The sequence below is a fragment of the Phacochoerus africanus genome, chromosome 7 (assembly GCF_016906955.1).
Source record: "Phacochoerus africanus isolate WHEZ1 chromosome 7, ROS_Pafr_v1, whole genome shotgun sequence".
Lineage (NCBI taxonomy): Eukaryota > Metazoa > Chordata > Mammalia > Artiodactyla > Suidae > Phacochoerus > Phacochoerus africanus.
In genome coordinates, this window is record NC_062550.1 from 100,041,193 (window position 1) to 100,060,849 (window position 19,657).

General features: G+C 37.7%; 1 protein-coding gene across 1 annotated transcript in view; it reads left to right on the top strand.

Annotated features, from left to right (window-relative positions):
* The window catches only part of RASSF9 (Ras association domain family member 9), a 41,382-nt gene extending 21,931 nt beyond the window's left edge, over positions 1–19,451 (top strand). The window contains exon 2 of the mRNA XM_047788335.1: positions 17,823–19,451. Within this exon, the coding sequence (XP_047644291.1) occupies positions 17,823–19,083 (1,261 nt within the window). The 3' untranslated portion in view covers positions 19,084–19,451. The remainder of the gene's footprint in view (positions 1–17,822) is intronic.
* The last annotated feature ends 206 nt before the right edge of the window (positions 19,452–19,657 follow it).

The following is a 19,657-nucleotide window of genomic DNA, read 5'->3' on the forward strand; positions in this document are numbered from 1 at the left end:
TTTTTGGTTGGATGATTTCCATTAATTTTATGCTTGTGTACTTTTTTTTTTTAGTTTTTGTGAATGTAATATTTGGTTTTGATTTGTGGTTTCCCTGTTTTTCAAGTGTGTTAACCCCTTGCTGTATCTGCTTGCTTTAGCCTGATAGTCATATAGGCTGAAAGACATTATTAAAAAAAAAAAAAAAGTCTAGATTTTCTTACTTTCCTTCCCCACATTCTATGATTTCCTATTTCTTACTTCTTTTTTTATTTAGAGAATCCCTTTCAGTATTTCTTTTAGAATGCATTTACTATTGCCATACTCTTTTAACTTTTATTTGTTGGAGAAATTCTTTATTTCCCCTTCTATTTTAAATTATATTCTTGCTGGATAAAGTATTCTAGGCTGCAAATTTTTTCCTTTCATAATTTTGAATATGTCTTGCCACTCTTTTCTGGCCTGTAGTGTTTCTGCAAAGAAATCAGCTGATAGCCTTGTAGAGGTTCCCTTATAATTAAAGCTTTGTGTTTCTCTTGCTGCCTTTAGAATCCTTTCTTTAACTTTTGCCAACTTTATTGTAACGTGTCTTGGTGTGGGCCTGTTTGGATTCAACTTGTTTGGGGTCCTCTCTGCTTCCTGTATCTTGATATCAGTTTCCTGTAGATTTGGAAAGTTTTCAGATGTAATTTCTTCAAATATATTTTCAATCCCTTTTTCTTCTCCTGGAATTCCTATTATGCATAGATTGTCCCACTTTATATTATCCTATAGATCTCATATTGCTTTCCTGTTCTTTCATTTGGTTTTCTGTCCACTGTCCTGATTGGGTGATTTCCATTATTCTATCTTCCAAGTCACTAATTCATTCCTTTGCATTATTCATTCTGCTCTTTAGTGCCTTTAGCTCCGTTTGCTTTTCTGCAAATGAATTTTATAATTTTTCTGTGTTCCTCCTTATATTTTCCAGTTCCTTTCTAAAGGAATCTTCATTACTGTTCATATCTGCTCTTAATTCCTTGATATTCAGTCTTAATTCCTTCAGTATTTTCACTATCTCCCTTTTGAACTCAGCATCTGTCAGACTGCAGAGATGTTTCATTGTTTGCTGCTTCAGGTGAATTCTCTTGTGGTTTTAACTGGAAATGTTTCCTGAGTTTCTTCATCTTGCTTATGTTTTTCTGTGCATTTAGGGAAGCCAAACTGTAGTCTTGGAGGGCTACTTCCACACAAGAGTACCCCCTTTGTATTTTGTGGGGGTTTACTATTTATTTTTGGTGTGGGAGTTTGGATGTTTGCTGTCTCTTTCTTTGGTGTGAGCAGGCTATTATCCCCAGGGTGCTGAGTGTGTTTCCAGGGAGAAGGAGGCAATGGGTAGGGCTAGTAGTCAGTGCCTATTTACTGGGCTCTTAACAGCAGCAATTACCTGCAGGAAGATGGCACAGGCTGCTCCTAGTTTCAGGGCCCTAGGAAGTGGTTATGAGCCTTATGTAGATGTACGAGGTGCCCAGAGCATTTGGCAGTGGCAGCAGTAGGGTTTGTGAGTTCCCAGAGGAGTGAGAGCAAAACAGGTAGTATTTGATCACAGTACCCTCCTCTGAGGTGATTGAGGCCACAAGTTGTGCCTGTTCAGTTACCCTTACTGGTAGCAGGCCATGCCCACCTCTAGAGTCAGTGATTACTGTGGTGGTTTGCCCCTGCCACCTGTAGACCATGCTAGAAGCACCCTGTCCCACTTAGCCCACACAGGAGGTGCTGCACAGGGTCCTGGGAAGTGACAGTGACATTGATCTATTTTTAAGTACAGAAAATTGTCAAAACAAACTTAAAATAGATTTAAAAGGTCAGTGTAGGTTTAAAAGGTCCATGTAGCTTTTAAATGAGTAGGGAACCATACCATGCTCTAGAATTTACTAAAAATAAAGTTTATATGTAGACAAATTATAAATGGTAACTACCTCTAAGTGATGGAATGAATAAAATACTTTTAAAAATCTGAATTGAATGGAAAATTCAATATTGTATCCAGAGGTTTACCAGAGAAACTGCAAAGTAATTTTATATTTGCTTCTTCAACAAGTAAAAGAATTAGGAGTCTGTGTAATGACATGCCCCCCAGATTTCCAAGAACATCAGTCATTAAATTTTTCATTGATGGATGATCCTGTATGTATTAACCATGGATGGAAGTAGCTAATAAATAATGAAAAAATACATATTTTATAATGCCAAAAAGTCCTTTTTCTCAATAGGTTAATACATCTGACTCATATTTGGTATCCTGTTTTCAGAGGGAACAAAAAAATACATTGATTATTATATTAGGCAATAGGGAGTTCATCAGTGTGGATTCAATTCTAACTCATTTATCCAAATTATTCTTATTTTCCTGATTTCCGTATGATCTTTCTATTCCCCCACTTATTGCTGAGGGCAGTATTGAACAAGTCCATAATATCTTGTGCCTCAGTTTTTTAATCTGTAAAACAGATTTGATTACAGACTTGATAGGGCTGTGACAAAATTATGAGTTAATATGTGTAAAGCACTTAAACAATGCCTGGCATATATTAACCATTCAATAAATGTGAGCCATTATTTTCCAATGTATCTTTTACATATACCTTACTGTTCTCTGTAGGGATGATATATAATTTAATCCTTCACCCTCTAAACTAATTATTTATGGCATCCTCAGCATTTTAAACTTCATAATTTGTATACATCTGGGTTTGTAAATTCCAATACCAGTTGATAACCTTTGATATGGAATGTGATTTATTAAACTTTTCTTGTCTTTATGCTTTATTATATCCTTTTATTAAAAGTATTGTGAATTTATGCAAGACACTGTCAGATTTAAGCCTGAGATAAATATACTGAAATCAAATTTTTTGCCTCTTACTGTTTTATAGCTCCTATTCCTAATCATTGTTTCTGAGTCTTTCATTCCTGAGTTCTTCTATCGCCAGGTATAATTAACTGACATGTTTTTAAGATGAGTGCCACATAGACTGGTTTATACATTGAAGGGTTAGAGACTGGATCTCATTCCCTGTGTTAACTTATTTGAGTAAGATAGTTTGAAGGACTGACTAGGAAGGATTTTTATAATTTCACAGACATCTATGCTTTTCATGAAAAATCTATTATGAAGCATTAAAATCTGTTTCCTGTTGGATCAGAATCTGTACGTTGAATGTATTTTTTTCTCTGTATTGTTATTTTGTATTGCACTTAGCAGAATACAGGACACATAAATGAAAAACATATGCTATATTAATTCTGGTTGTGCTCCTTCTATAGCTTTGAATCATGATGATATCAGGATAAAATAAACAGTCGATCTTTTGAAGAGTATAAATATGTTTTGCGGTTTAATCAGAATTTCAAATGGTGTTAATTGTGTTATGTGTTAACAAAATATTAAAGAGGCAATTCTCACTTCCCTATGGAATGAGAAGTTTGACTGAAAAGCATTAATTTAATTTCAACTGCATGAAAAAAATACACTAACATTATCTTAGGCCCAAAGGCTGATAAGATACAGAATAATAGCAACTCTTGTTTTGCATTCAGCAATTGGAAATCACAAATAACTAGATTTTTTAAAATACAGTGTTGCAGGCCGATTCATTTGAATAATGGTGACTTCAAGACAGTATTAGATTTCAGAGCATCTCTGAATAACCAAAGCAAGGCAGTGTTATAGTCAGTATAGTTTTATTGCTCATGTTTTTTGTTTTTTTCTTTTGCTTTTTACGTTTGCACCCACGCATGGCAAATGGAAGTTCCCAAGCTAGGGGTAGAATCAGAGCTGTAGCTGCCCGCCTGCATCACAGCCACAGCAACGCCAGATTCAAGCTGCCTCTGCTACCTACACCAGCTCACAGCTATGCCGGATCCTTAACCCACAGAGCAAGGCCAGGGATCGAACCTCATCCTCATGAGTCAGATTCATTTCTGCTGCACCACAACAGGATATCCTGCTAAGGTATTTTTAAAGGCTGTCTTATCTAGGCATCTTCCATCCTGCAACGCCTCCAGCCTTAACTAAGTGATAGCCAAGATTTTTCTCCGTCATTTCCCACCGTATCTCTGGGAATTTCCCTCTGGTCCTGTGAAGATGGCGGGAGTTGTCTTGACCTCTTTCCCCCAACTTAAGATGTCTTGAAACCTTCATTCCTAATTCTGGTCTTTGTTTGTCTCCATGCTGTCCAGAGCAGAATAGACGGCAAAGAAGGAGTAAGGGAGAAATACAATGAAACTCTGCAGACTTCTAACCCCTGACACTGCACTGGCCCCTTTGACCATTGCTGTTATGTCATTTCAACCACCTACATTTCCTATCATGTCATTTCATCCCCACTGTCCATTCCCAATAATTGATGGCCAGATACTCAAACACTACTGACTTCTCTTTTTTCTTTTTATGGCCACACATGTGGCATATGGAAGTTCCCAGGCTAAGGGTCGAATCGGAGCTGCAGCTGCTGGCCTATGCCACAGCTCACAGCAACACCAGATCCTTAACCCACTGTGTGAGACCAGGAATGGAACCCACATCCCCATGGATGCTATATTGGGTTCTTAACCTGCTGAGCCACAATGGGAACTCCTCAAATACTATTTTTTTTTTCTGCGTTTTAGGGCTGCACCCTCATCTTATGGAAGTTCCCACGCTAGGGGTCAAATCAGAGCTACAGCTGCCAGCCTATGCCATAGCCACATCAACGCCAGATCTGAGCTGTGTCTGTGACCTACACTGTGGCTCAGGGCAATGCCAGATCCCTGACCCACTGTGCGAGGTCAGGGATCGAACCTGCATCCTCGGAGTCTTTAGATTCCTTTCCACTGTGCCACAATGGAAACTCCCTTCAAATACTATTTCTTAATGGAGAAGGAAGATTTACTAGTCTGTGAATTGAAGTTTTTTCTTGAACTAAAATTAACCCAATTTGAATGTTGGTGTTTCTGTAGCATCTTAAGTATCAGTATTGCTTAGGACCAGCTCTGGGATTAACGGAGGGCCGGTTGGGAAGGATTAATAATAATAAGCATCAAGATGGGCTATTGGGTGAAAGGACAAAAGTTTCATTAAGTAGAATGCCAACTTGCATCATTTATTTTAGATTACTTGAGATTGGAAATGTCTCCTCTGTTATTTTTGTTTTCATATATTTACCGTTAGAGTCCCCCCAAAATATAAAAGTGTAAAGATGAGCTGCAATGAAAGTATATTTTGTTGTAAATCTGGAAGAGGATTCCTCAGTAGCACCATTGCTGATATTTTGGGCTGGATCATTCTTTGCTCTATCCACTAGATGCTAGTGGCACCCCCAGAGCCTAATATGAAAAGCAGAAATGTCTCCACACATTGCCAGATATCTCCTGGGGGACGGGGGAGGGGGTGAAAAATCACCCTTGGTAGAAAACCACTGGTGTAGAAGGAGTGTCTTCAGTTTAAAAAATAAGTAAAGGTAATAAAGAAAGAGTAGTCTTTGGGCAGTGGGCCAAGTCTCAGATATGTCCGCAATATACCCCTGAAGCTTCCCGGGTCTTTAACCTGTTGGAGCCTTCCATCACGATATTCAGACACAATGGCTTGGAACTGAAAAGGTTCTAATTCTTGATTTGCACACCTGGACTATGATTTTGCAGAGAGTCAAGCAAAAAGAGAGTTCACTTAGAATTACTCATATATACGGCAGCTAAACTGTGCTAGTATCATACTTTCCAGGTTGACCTCAGATATAAAGAGTTATAACTTCTATGGAAAAATGCATTTGGATGTCCCAATATTTTCCATAAATATCTATAGATTGCTGGTTTTCTTATACTGGGCCTTAGAAGAGTATTTCATAATGTCATTTATTCTTAATAATGTATAATATTAACATAGTATTATAGTCAATAATTTAATTATATTATAAATTTATTATAGTCAATAATTTAATGACTCATTGTTTTGAAGGTAGGGCCCAATATGAAATGTTTATCCTGATAAGTTTTATACATAAAATATCAATTAAACTTTAATGTCTACTGTATGTTAGGAAGAAATGTTTTTTATGTTATTCTCCCGGGTCCCAGCTTCAAAGCCCTTTTTCTTTTTCTGGGTAACTGAAAAAAGACAGCTAGATATTATACATTTATCTTTGTTTTTCACTGCATCCAGAATTATTCTTTTTTTCTGTAAATATATATCCTGTGGAAATCTTGAATTTGGCATTGCAATATCCTATTTAACATTTGTCTTAAGATTTCTAGACTTAAATAGTTGATTTATTCCCTAGTGATTTATGCACCGTAGTTGTTCAGTGGAAATTTATTGAAGAACTATTTAATTGTATGAGTGTTGCATTTGTAATTACAAGCCAACTCATCTTAATTCTGTGTTTCTGTGGTATGTATAGTTCCTGATTGATAATAGAGTAAATGCACAAAGTCTTAATACTTAAATTTCTTTCTATTTCAGAGTACTTATAGGGAAAGTACCTATAAGTGAGGCTGACATATATTGCTGAAGAAGTTCATTTAGCATATACATTTTCTTAGTCTGATGAAAATATTATAAAAAGACAAAAAATAATGGAATAGTTGTAGAACAATAAGATATATATATATATATACACACAAATATGTGTATTTATTTTTGTTTAATGTACTTCATTAATACAATCTTAATCAAGATCAGAGGGTTATAAATCAGAGGAAGATTAAAAGCATCCTTGGCTCCTCTGTGATCCAAATATTGTATTAATGACCATTTTAAACATCTCATTAATTAAGCACATGTGTTCTATTGAAAGTGTACGTGCAAAAACACTGATTAGTTGAAACAGGTGAAAAAATATTGAAGGGCAGGTGGAAAAAAAATTTTAAATAATGCTGTTAATGACAGTAACAAGTTCAACAGTTACTGAATAATAATATTAAAAACTCTAAACCCTTCTCTGCGTTAAATAATAATAACAGTAATTTTACTATTGGTGTTAGCAGCACATATTTACCCAGTACGCTTTTCAAAATTTTCAAAGCACTCTTATTACTTCTCTTATCTGATATTTGAAGCAATCTTGTGAGAAATGTGAGATATATACTTTGCAGTGTTAACAGCACAGTGTACAGAGGATTGGAAAAAAATTATTTATCAGATCCGAAATGACAGTGATATTTAAGATGAAATCAGAAATTTAAAATTTCAAGTATTGTTCCCACTGTACCTTTTTTTTGTGAATCCTCACAAATAGAGCTTGTCAGTGTCTCAGAGGGAAACAAGAATTTAAAGCATTAGATAAAAATGGGTACTGTAGCACTGTGAATATTTTCTTTGTGCATATACAAATTTTCAAACATAGGGGTTTTGGGGGTTTTTTAATTTTATTTTTTAAAAATTATTTTTAAAAAATTACTTAATGATTTTTATTGTATTTATAGTTGTACAAAAATCATCACAACCCAATTTTAATAGCATTTCCATCCCAAACGCCCAGTGCTTCCCCCTACCCCCCATCCTGTCTCATTTGGAAACCATAAGTTTTTCAAAGTCTGTGAGTCAATATCTGTTCTGCGAAGAAGTTCATTGTGTCCTTTTTTTAGATTCCACATGTAAGTGATAGCATGCTATGTTGGTGTTTCAATGTCTGACTGACTTCACTTAGCATGATAATTTCTAGGTCCATCCATGTCACTGAAAATGCTATAATTTCTTTCCTTTTAATGGCTGAGTAATATTCCATTGTGTATATATACCCCATCTTCTTTATCCACTACTCTGTCAATGGACATATAGGTTGTTTCCATGTCTTGGCTATTGCAAATAGTGCTGCAATGAACATTGGGGTACATATGTCTTTTCGAGTCATGGTTTTCTCTGGATAGAGTGGGATTGCTGAATCAAATGGTAGTTCTGTGTTTAGTGTTCTGAGGAATCTCCATACTGCTTTCCACAGTGGTTGCACCAATTTACAATCCCACCAACAGTGTAAGAGGGTTCCCTTTTCTCCACACCCTCTCCAGCCTTTATTGTTTGTAGACTTTCTGATGATGGCCTGCTTTAAGGTGATACCTCATAGTGGTTTTGATTTGCATTTCTCTAGTAATGAGTGATGTTGCACATCTTTTCATGTGTTTTTTGGCCGTCTGTACGTCTTCTTTGGAGAATTGTCTGTTTAGATCTCCTGCCCATTTTTGGATGGGGTGGTTTGTTTGTTTGGTATTGAGCTGCAAGAGGTATTTATAAATTTTGGAGATTAATCACTTGTCATTCAATTCATTTGCAAATATTTTGTCCCATTCTGTGGGCTGTCTGTTTGTCTTATTTAGGGTTTCCTTTGCTGTGAAGAAATGTTTCAGTTAAATTAAGTTCATTTGTTTATTATTGTTTTTATTGTCATTACTCTAGGAGGTGGATCTAAGAAGATGTTGCTGTGGTTTATGTCAGAGAGTGTTTGGCCTATGTTTTCCTCTAAGAGTTTTATGGTATCTGGTCTTATATGGAGGACTTTAATCCATTTCGAGTTTATTTTTGTGTATGGTGTCAGGAAGTGTTCTAATTTCATTGTTTTACATGTGGCTGTCCAGTGTTCCCAGCACCACTTATTGAAGGGGCTGTCTTTTCTCCATTGTACATTCTTTCCTCCTTTGTTATACATTAGCTGACTCTAGGTGCGTGGGTTTAATTCTGGGCTTTCTCTTCTGTTTTTGTGGTATTTTTATCTGGTTTTGGTATCAGGGTGATGATGGCCTCACAGAATGAGTTGGGAAGTGTTCCTTCCTCTGCAATATTTTGGAAAAGTTTCAGAAGGATAGGTGTTAGCTTTTCTCTAAATGTTTGATATAATTCACCTGTGAAACCATCAGGTCCTGAAGTTTTATTTGTTGGAAGTTTTTTTAATCACAGTTTCAATTTCAGTACTTGTGATTGGTCCATTCATCTTTTCTATTCATCTTGGGGTTTGCACTTGGAAGACTGTACTTTTCTGAGAATTTGTCCATTTCTTCTAGGTTTTGAATTTTATTGGCATATAGTTGCACATGGTAGTCTAAGATCCTTCATATGTCTTTGATATCTGTTGTCTCTTCTCCTTTTTCATTTCTAATTTTATTGATTTGAGTCGTCTTTTTTTCCTTGATAAATCTGGCTAAGGGTTTATCAATTTTATCTTTTCAAAGCACCGGTTTTTAGTTTCATTGATCTTTTCTATGGTTTTCTTCATTTCTATTTCATTGATTTATGCTCTGATTGTTACGATTTCTTTCCTTCTGCTAACTTTAGGTCTTATCTGTTCATCTCTCCTAGCTGCCTTAGATGTAAAGTTAGGTTGTTTATTTGACCTTTTTCTTGTTCCCTGAGGTCTGCTTGTATTGCTATAAGCTTCCCTCTTCAAAATGCTTTTGCTGAACCCCATAGGTTTTGGAGTGTTGTATCTTTGTTGTCATTTGCTTCTAGGTATTTTCTAATTTCCTCTTTGATTTCTTCAGTGATCCATTGGTTGTTTAGTAGCATGTTGTTTATTCTCCACGTGTTTTTTTTTTTTTTTTTTTTTTTGCAGTTGTTTTCTTGTTGTTGATTTCCTGTCATATAGCTTTGTGGTCTGGAAAGATGCTTGATATGATTTCAATTTTCTTAAAGTTACTGAGGCTTGATTTGTGAGAAGAATGTGTATTCCATTTTGGATGGAATGTCATATAAATATCTATTAAGTCCATCTGGTCTGATATTTCATATAGGGCCTATGTTTCCTTGTTGCTTTTCTGTGTGGGTGATCTGTCCATTGCTGTAAGTGGGGTGTTAAAGTCCCCTGCTATTATTGGGTTATTGTCAGTTTCTCCTTTTAAGGTTGTTAGCAGTTGCCTTATATATTGAAGTGATCCTATGATTGTTATGTCTTCTTGGATTGATCCTTTGATCATTATATAATGTCCTTCCTTGTCTTTTATAATATTCTTTAAGGTCTATTTTGTCTGATATGAGTATTGCTACTCCAAATTTCTTTTTATTCCCTTTTTCATGGAATATTTCCTTCCATTCTCTCATTTTGAATTTGTATGTGTCCCTAGAAGTGAAGTGGATCTCTCTTGAAGACAGCATATATATGGGTCTGGCTTTTGTATCCATTCAGCCAGTCTATGTCTTTTGGTTGGGGCATTTAGTCCATTTGTATTTAAGGTAATTATTGATGTGTATGTTCTTATTTCCATTTTATTTACTGCTTATGGTTTGTTTTTGTTGCTCATTTTTTCTTCCCTTCTTTTCTTGTTTTCTCCTCTTGTGGTTTGATGACTATCTTTAGTGTTGTATTTGAATTGATTTTTGTTCTTTGTGTATCTATTGAAGATTCTTGGTTTGCAGTTACCCTGAAGTTTTCATATAGGAGTGTGTATATATATATATATATATATATATATATATATACATACATACACATGACTGTTTTAAGTTGGTGGTCTCTTAATTTCAAGGGAATCTCCTTTGTCCTGCATTTGTACCCTCTTCTCACAATTTCTGATTTTGGTAGCATATTTGTGCATGGATGATTTCCTACCTTTATTGTATATATGCCTTTACTGGTATTCTGTGTCATTTGTGGTATTTTTGTTTCTAGTTGTGGCCTTTTCTTCCTAGAGAAGTTCCTTTACTATTTGTTGTAAAGCTGGTTTAGTGTGGCTGAATTCTTTTTGCTTTTTTGTCTGTAAAGCTTGTGATTTATCCTTCAGATCTGAATGAAAGCATTGCTGGGTAAAGTAATCTTGGTTGGAGGTGTTTTCCTTTCATCACTGTAAGCGTATTGTGCCACTCCCTTCTGACCTGCAGAGTTTCTGCTGAAAAATCTGCTGATAACCTTATCAGGGTTCTGTTGTAATTTTTTTCTTTTCCCTAGCTGCTTTCAATATTTTCTCTTTGCTTTAATTTTGGTCAGTTTGATCAATATGTGTTTCAGGGTATTCCTCCTTGGGTTTTTTTTATATGGTACTTGTGCTTCCTGGATTTGAGTGAGTGATTCCTTTGCAATGTTAGGGAATTTTTTGGCTATTATCTCTTTGAATATTTTTTCTGTCCCTCTCTCTCTCTCTCTTCTCCTTCTGGCACCCCTGTAATACAGATATCGGTGTGTTTAACCTTTTCCCAGGGTTCTCTGAGACTCTCTTCATTTCTTTTCTCTTTTGCATCAGTGATTTCCACTAGTGTCCTCCAACTCACTTATTCGTCCTTCTGCCTCCTGTATTCTGCTGTTGGTTGCTTGTAATTATTTGTTTACTTCAGTTATTGTATTTTGCATCTCTTCTTGCTTAAATGTTGTATCTTGTATTTCTTTGCTCAGTGTTTCCTGTAAATTATCCATCTTTGCCTCCAGTTTATTTCCAATGTCTGGCATCATCTTCAGCATCAACAATCTAAAGTCTTTTTCCTGGAGGCTGAGAATCTCCTGATCACTGTTTTTCTGAGATTTTTTCTTGTTCCCTTATCTGAGTTCTCTGCCTTTTCATCTTCATTGTTTTTAATGGTGTGGTCTCCTTTTTGCAGAGTTGTAGCCTCTCTTACTTCTGGTGTCTGCCCCCTTTGTGGCTAAAGTTGGTATGGGGGCTTGCTGTAGACTTCCTAATGGCAGGGACTGGTGGCTGATCACTGACTGGTAAGTGGGGCTGATTCCCATCCCTCTGGTGGGTGGGGCTTTTCTCTGGGTGGGATACAGGCTTCTCTGTCCCTGGGAGCTCTTTAGGCAACCTGTTTACTGATGGATATGGCTGTGATTCCACCTGGATTATTTTTTGGCCTGGGGCTGCTCAGCACTGATTGGTGGGGCCAGATTTTCCCAAAATGGCCATCTCTAGAGGAACACACACTGATGAATATTCCAAAGACCTTTGCCTCCAATATCCTTCTCCCAGAAGGAACCACAGTCACCCCCTCTTTTCTCAGGAGATCCTCCAAGAACTGCAGTGAGGTGTGACCCAGATTGCTATGGAGTCTCTGCTTTGCCCTGGGACCCAGTGCACATGAACGTCTGCCTGTGCCTTTGAAGAATGGGGTCTTCCTTTCCCCCATTTCTGTGGAGTGCCTGTGCACAATCCACACTGGCCTTCAATGCCAGATGCTCCAGGGGCTCCTCCCAATTCTACATTCACAGGCATGGGTACCTGATGTGGGGCTAAGAACTGTCACTGCTATAGGTGAGTTTCTGTTGTATAGTTATTCTCCAGTCTGTGGGATATCCATCCAGTGGATATGGGGTTGCTTATATGGAGTAATTGCCCCTCCCACCATCTTGGTATAGCCTTCTCTTTGTCTTCTTGAGTAGTATATCTTTTTTGAAACTGTGCAATCCTTTTGATTGAGGCTTGTTCAGCATTTAGTTGTAATTTTGTTGTTTTTATGAGAGAAGGGAGTTCCAGTACTTCTATTCTGCCATCTTAATCCTGTCTCCCTAAACACATTTTGTGGTTATAAACTATTTTAAAAATAAATTAAACAGGAGTTCCCGTCATACCTCAGTGGTTAACGAATCTGACTAGGAACCATGAGGTTGTGGGTTAAGGATCTGGCATTGCTGTGAGCTGTGGTGTAGGTCTCAGATGCGGCTTGGATCCTGCGTTGCTGTGGCTCTGGCGGAGGCCAGCGTCTATAGCTCCAATTAGACCCCTAGCCTGGGAACCTCCATATGCCACAGGAGTGGCCTCAGAAAAGGCAAAAAGACCAAATAAATAAATAAATAGATAAATAAATTAAACAGAACATGGTAAGCAGCAAAACAATATTAAGTATTAAATTACATAAAATTTTTAAATATATGTATACGAGAAATGTCAAATATATACTAAGTAATTATAAATGTAGTATAATATATATTTAGCATGTGTAGTAAAATCTCATGATTACTGTTTCAAGTTACTCTTTTTTCTTTTTTTTTTGTCTTTTTGCCTTTTCTTGGGCTGCTCCCATGGCATATGGAGGTTCCCAGGCTAGGGGTCTAATTGGAGCTGTAGCTGCCGGCCTATACAAGAGCCACAGCAACATGGGATCCAAGCTGTGTCTGCAACCCACACCACAGCTCACAGCAATGCCGGATCCTCAACCCACTGAACAAGGGCAGGGATCGAACCCGCAACCTCATGGTTCCTAGTCAGATTCATTGAGCACTGCACCACGACGGGAACTCCTCAAGTTACTCTTAATTCAGTTTCCAATGAGTAAAACACAGTTAAAGATGATTGTGTGAAACAGTTATGTGTTGGTGGGATTCATGGTTTAGGTATCAAGAGCATTTTCCCTTATGAACCGTTCTTGAAATAATCTAGTTCGAATCAAGTCAAAACATAGTATTATTCAATTTTTCAATATTATGTCTTGTAAAATTTCTTAAGCTTGATTTTTTTGTTTGTTTTAATCATAAGCAAAATTTGAGATACCGTATGTTACATTATGCAAGGCATTGGAAAACATTTTATTTGGGAATTCCTGTTGTGGCTCAGTGTGTTACAAACCCAAATGGTATCCAGGAGGATGTGGGTTCTATCCCTGGCCTCCCTCAGCAGGTTAAGGACCTGGCATTGCCATGTAGCTGTGGTATAGGTCACAGACACGGCTTGGATCTGGTACTGCTGTGGCGTAGGCCCGGCAGCTGCATCTCTGATTCAACTCCTATTCTGGGAACTTCCATATGCCATGGGTGTGCCCCTAAAAAGAAAAATATTTATTCATTGTTTTTTCCTCCCTAAAGTGGATACCTTAAAATAAATACCCTTGCTATATGAATCCATAACCTGATTAAATTCTGGCTTACGCATTTTCATATCTACTTTCTAATTGTATGTATGACATTTATCAAATTAATATAAATTTCCAAATTTAAATTGGTGTGAATTAAATTTGAGTGTGGTAGCTTTGGTAGTTACTTTATTCTTATAAATAGAGTATTTTTTAGGTGAATGCTTTTACTATATAAAGCAACACAGAAGTTATAAAAGTGGATTCCCATAATCCAAGAATTTCCCAATTTATGGCCAATAAACTATAAATAGTCTATAATTGCAAATAGCTATGGTATTTCTATATGGCCGCCTATCTCAATGTCCACCTGTTGTTACTTTCTTCAAGAGTGTCTGGAGAGAACCACCCCTATAATCTCCTGTATGTTAACCTTACATCTGCTGAGGGTATTTTTGTCTCTGCTCCTTTAATAGGATCAGATACATGGGACTCTTTCAATCCTTGCCTTTACACTGGATGTTCAAATAAAGAATAACAGAATCGAAGCAACAAAATTTATAATTTACCTAAAAGCCTTCAAACCAGAAATTAGATTGATGATATGAGGTGGAATATTAGTCATATAGGGAAAAATGTGCTCAGTTTCAAGCAATTAAATTAAAATTCACATTTGAAATATAATCCATTCAAATATTAGGAAAATGTAATCCATTCAAATATTGGGAAATATTTGTGAGTGGGCAGTCATAATGGCTATTGTAATGTTTAGGGATTAACATCTAAAGCCAGAGTTGGAAGGACCACTTCTGCTTTCTAGCTTTGTGACTTTAGGCAAGTTACTTACCCTCTCTGTCTCAGTTACCTTATCTGTAAAATGTGGATGATATTAGTACATAATATCTACCACGTACCTAAATAAAAGAAAAAAGGCTGCATTAATCAGATCAGACAATGAGGTTGTTGATACATGGAACTAAAACTGTGATAAAAATAGAAAATATAAGTAAATTATTAGGACAATTTTATAAATTAAAGTTTTATGGTTTTTCAGCTTTTATGAAGTTATAGTATGTTCTCTGGGAAATTTACGGTCCAGTAAAAACTTTTATCCCTTCCTGCCAATAAACATACATAGCAGCAAAGCAGAAAAATACAAGCACTTAGTCATGCAATGAATGTGTGTATTTTTATTTTCTTGCATTAGAATTAGAAGGTATATGTCTCAACTGCTAACTTTGAATCATTAGGTAAGAAGTTTGTTACATTATATCACATAACAAACCAAATTATCTGGTGTGAGTTTGTATTTTAAACCTTTGTTAAATAGGTATTTGTAGATGGCATTAATCATACTAGTTATAAATTAGTTATGCTAGATGGCATGAATTATAACTAGTTATAAATGAATTATACTAGATAGCAACATTTAGTTCCAGTCCTAGTGTTAAATTCTTTATTTATATCTAAAAAGTAGTGATTCTACAAGGTTCCTAAACTGGTTTAATTTTGGTATTTGTTTAGCATATTTTCTTTTTTGTCTTTTTAGGGCTGCACCTGCAGCATATGGAGGTTCCCAGGCTAGGGGTCAAATTGGAGCTGCAGCTGCTGGCCTGCACCCCAGCCTCAGCAATACCAGATCCGAGCTGCGTCTGCGACCTGCACCACAGCTCATGGTGATGCCAGATCCTTAACCCACTGAGGGAGGCCAGGAATCAGACTGCATCCACATGGATGCTAGTCAGATTCATTTCCGCTATGGGAACTCCACATCTTTTCTATATTTAAAAACAAGTGTAGTCAGAGGATGCAGATTTCATCAGTCCAACACCATTTGGAAACTGCTGCTGTAATAAGAAGCTTAGTGCTAGAATTGACGCAAACGTATTCTCTTCCCAACCCTAGGACTTGTTCTCCCACCCCAAGCCAGGGATCCTTGTAAATCACACATGTCGTTTAATCAGCCACATTTCCATGACAACGTCAACCACAGAGGGGGTGCTCCGCAAATATTTGTCAAATGAATGAATGCATAGAAGCTCGATTGGAACCATATTTTAAAATCAACACAGTTTTCAAAACCCTAAGCCTGCTACAAGGTAGAATTAAACATGATAAAGCTTATACAAGACACAGAAGATTTATTGCCTAAATTCAATAAAGAGTGGTGATTACTTTTAAGCATGCTCAGTCAAGTGGCATAAATTTTGAAAAATATCTGGAGTTAATGAATGTTGTAAAAATTCCTCAAAGTACTTAGAAAATAACTGACCCAAGATATTTAAATGAGACTTTATTAAGGGCGTCGGGAGCTGTAACTGGTTGGACTGTGAGGCTATCATAAAAGCACTTATTTTCTCCTACGTAATGTGGAAATAGTATCTTTCTTGATTGTGCATGACGACTATGTCCATGTTACATCACCCACAGGAGCTGACAGGGAGCAGGTCTCTGGTGGGAGCCACCGCCCGCAACAGTTGACTCCTTTCAACACAGGAGACTTGCAGTTGGCGTCGGGATCATGGAGGTGTTAGGGAAATTCTCACGTACATCCTCCTCCCCACTATTCTAACAGCAGGAGGAGTCCCTGATCCCTGGCGCCCAGTCCTCCACACTTGGCGACTTAGGGCTGGAGAGTTTCGAAGTCACGTGTCATCCTTAGCTACAGACCCAGAACCGACGTTTTCCAGTCGGCAAGTAGAACAGGCTGGAGGGACGACTCCCATTGACCGAAATGAGGGATTTTCTGTACATTAGCGTTTTGTCAGCTAAGGGGGTCATCCAGGCCAAGTCAGAAACGTTTCATCACCGCATCAACGGGGGAACAGGTTCCCCAAGAAGAAGGCAAAGAAGGTAACAGAGTTGCACATGCTTTACTCCGTGGCTAGGACGGAGAAGAGTCCTTCCACGACCAGTTGAGTGCTCTCATGGGGAACTATGGTTCCACTGCTCCCAAAGGCTAATTTATATGATCAAGTTCCTCTTTAAAAAGTGGTCTATGGGAGTTCCTGTCATGGTGCAGCAGAAGCAAATCCGACTAGGAACCAGGAGGTTGCAGGTTCGATCCCTGGCCTCGCTCAGTGGGTTAAGGATCTGGCATTGCTGTGAGCTGTGGTGTAGGTTGCAGACATGGCTTGGCTCTGTCGTGGGTTGGCAGCAACAGCTCCAATTAGACCCCTAGCCTGGGGACCTCCATATGCCGTGGGTGCAGCCCTAGAAAGATGAAAGACAAAAAGCAAAAAATAGTTTCTGATTTTTTTCCAATTTAATCTACATGTCTAATCAAATTTCTAAACTTTTTTTTTTATATATAATGTGATGGTTAAACGTACACTCTGGAGCCAGCTTCCTCGCTTGGGCTGAATCTTCTCTATGTCACTACCAACTGTGTAACTTTATATTCCTATTCAAGTGTCGCCTTCTTAGAGAAGTCTCTCATGTCTCTCAATAAAGCAGACCTCCCTTGCTTCCAAGTCATTCCATATCCCTTCATCCAGTGTAATTTTCTTCCTAGCATTTACTACTATCTGATATTATATTAATCACACATTTGTGTCTGTGTCCTGGTCTCCTTTGCTTATTGCTATATTTTTAGCATCTTTAGACATTGTCTGGCACATTGTTGACATAAATAAACATTTGTTGAATGAGACAGTGATCTATTTCAATAGTGGACTATTTTCAGCACCATGAGTTTATTATTGTCCTGTCATTCCTACTTAAGTTTCCATGGTTCTTCCCTAGTCCTAAGGCACCAGCAAAAATAGTCGTAATTTATCTCTTCCTCTTCATCTCTACTTGGATTATTATTTTAACTCGGATTATCTTTTTAACTCTGACGGTTCTAACTGTAGTTATATTGTGGCTGACTTCTAAAGAGAAATTAAAGAGCCTCCATTGTCTTGGAGGACAATTTGTTCTTACTGGAGTCTACTAGAAATTCAAAAGGAAATTAAGATATTTTTCATGGTTTTAATTTTTCTGCCATCAAACATCTGATTCTTATGTAGTCTCAAGCTCAAAAAGCATCTCTTATTCAGAGGAAAATATAGACAGGGTATTAAAATTAAACCAGCTTTCTGAGTTTACAGAGGTGATGACAGAAATATAATGTACTTTGTTTTTCTTTCAGATCTCCAACTAAAGACGTGGATTCCGAAGAGAAGGAAATTGTGGTTTGGGTTTGCCAAGAAGAGAAGACGGTCTGTGGGCTAACCAGACGCACCACCTCTGCTGATGTCATCCAGGCTTTGCTTGAAGAACATGAGACTGCATTTGGAGAGAAACGATTTCTTTTGGGGAAGCCCAGTGATTACTGCATCATAGAGAAGTGGAGAGGATCTGAAAGGGTTCTTCCTCCACTAACTAGAATCCTGAAGCTTTGGAAAGCATGGGGAGATGAGCAGCCTAATATGCAGTTTGTTTTGGTTAAAGCAGATGCTTTTCTTCCAGTTCCTTTGTGGCGGACAGCTGAAGCCAAATTAGTGCAAAACACAGAAAAACTATGGGAGCTCAGCCCAGCAAATTACATGAAGACGTTACCACCAGATAAACAAAAAAGAATCGTCAGAAAAACTTTCAGGAAACTGGCTAAAATTAAACAGGGCTCAGTTTCCCAGGATCGAGACAGTATGGAAACATTAGTTCATCTGATTATTTCCCAGGATCATACTATTCATCAGCAAGTCAAGAGAATGAAAGAGCTGGATCTGGAAATTGAAAAGTGTGAAGCAAAATTCCACCTTGACCGGGTAGAAAATGATGGAGAAAATTATGTCCAGGACGCATACTTAATGCCCAATTTCAGTGAAGCTGAGCCAAAGCTAGGCTTGGAGTATGATGAAAACCAGATTCTGGAGGACCCGAGTGAAAGTGATGGAATTCTACAGCTGGAGGAACAACTCACATATTACAGAAAGCTCATTGATAAGCTCTCGGCCGAAATAGAAAAAGAGGTGAGAAGTGTTGGCACTGAGATAGATGAGGATGCAGAAGGGGCAGCTGCAAGTGAACTTGAAAGCTCTAATTTAGAAAGTGTTAAGTGTGATTTGGAGAAAAGCATGAAAGCTGGTTTAACAATCCACTCTCACTTGAGTGGCATCCAGAAAGAGATTAAATACAGTGACTCATTGCTTCAGATGAAAGCTAAAGAGTATGAGCTCCTGGCCAAGGAGTTCACTTCACTTCATATCAGCAACAAAGATGAATGCCAGCAGAAGGACAGCAGAGGGAAGGAATCTGAGGTCACTACCACCAGCGGGGAGGTTCCTCCTTTTACTCAAAAAGTATTTAACACGCACACAAATGACACAGACTCAGACACTGGGATTAGCTCCAACCACAGTCAAGACTCAGAAGCAACTGGAGGCGATGTGGTGCTGTGGTCAACATAATTTGAAAGGCTTCTTTCTGACCTACTTTAATGTTCGTGTAATAGGAAACCTTATTTTAAATAGTACATCCTGGGAAAAATGTAAATCACGTTAAAGTATTCAGGAGTTAATAAAAAGTAGAGAAATCTGTAACCTTGTTTTTGATTTAAGATTTCCGACCTGACCTAATTATTTTAAGTTCAAACAATGGACTGTTAGGCATGCAGCACAAATAGCTTGCAGGTGTATAACAGAAATAATTTGATGGAATTATAATCTCCCACAGCTTCTATGAGAAATGATTTCTTCAAGCTAATTCTTGATATTATGTAGTCAATATATTGAAACTGTACATATGAACAAGAAAAATTAAAATGCGCTGTAATATAGTTTTTTTTTTGTCTTTTGTTGTTGTTGTTGTTGTTGCTATTTCTTGGGCCGCTCCCGTGGCATATGGAGGTTCCCAGGCTAGGGGTCGAATCAGAGCTGTAGCCACCGGCCTACGCCAGAGCCACAGCAACGCGGGATCCAAGCCTCGTCTGCAACCTACACCATAGCTCACGGCAACGCCGGATCGTTAACCCACTGAGCAAGG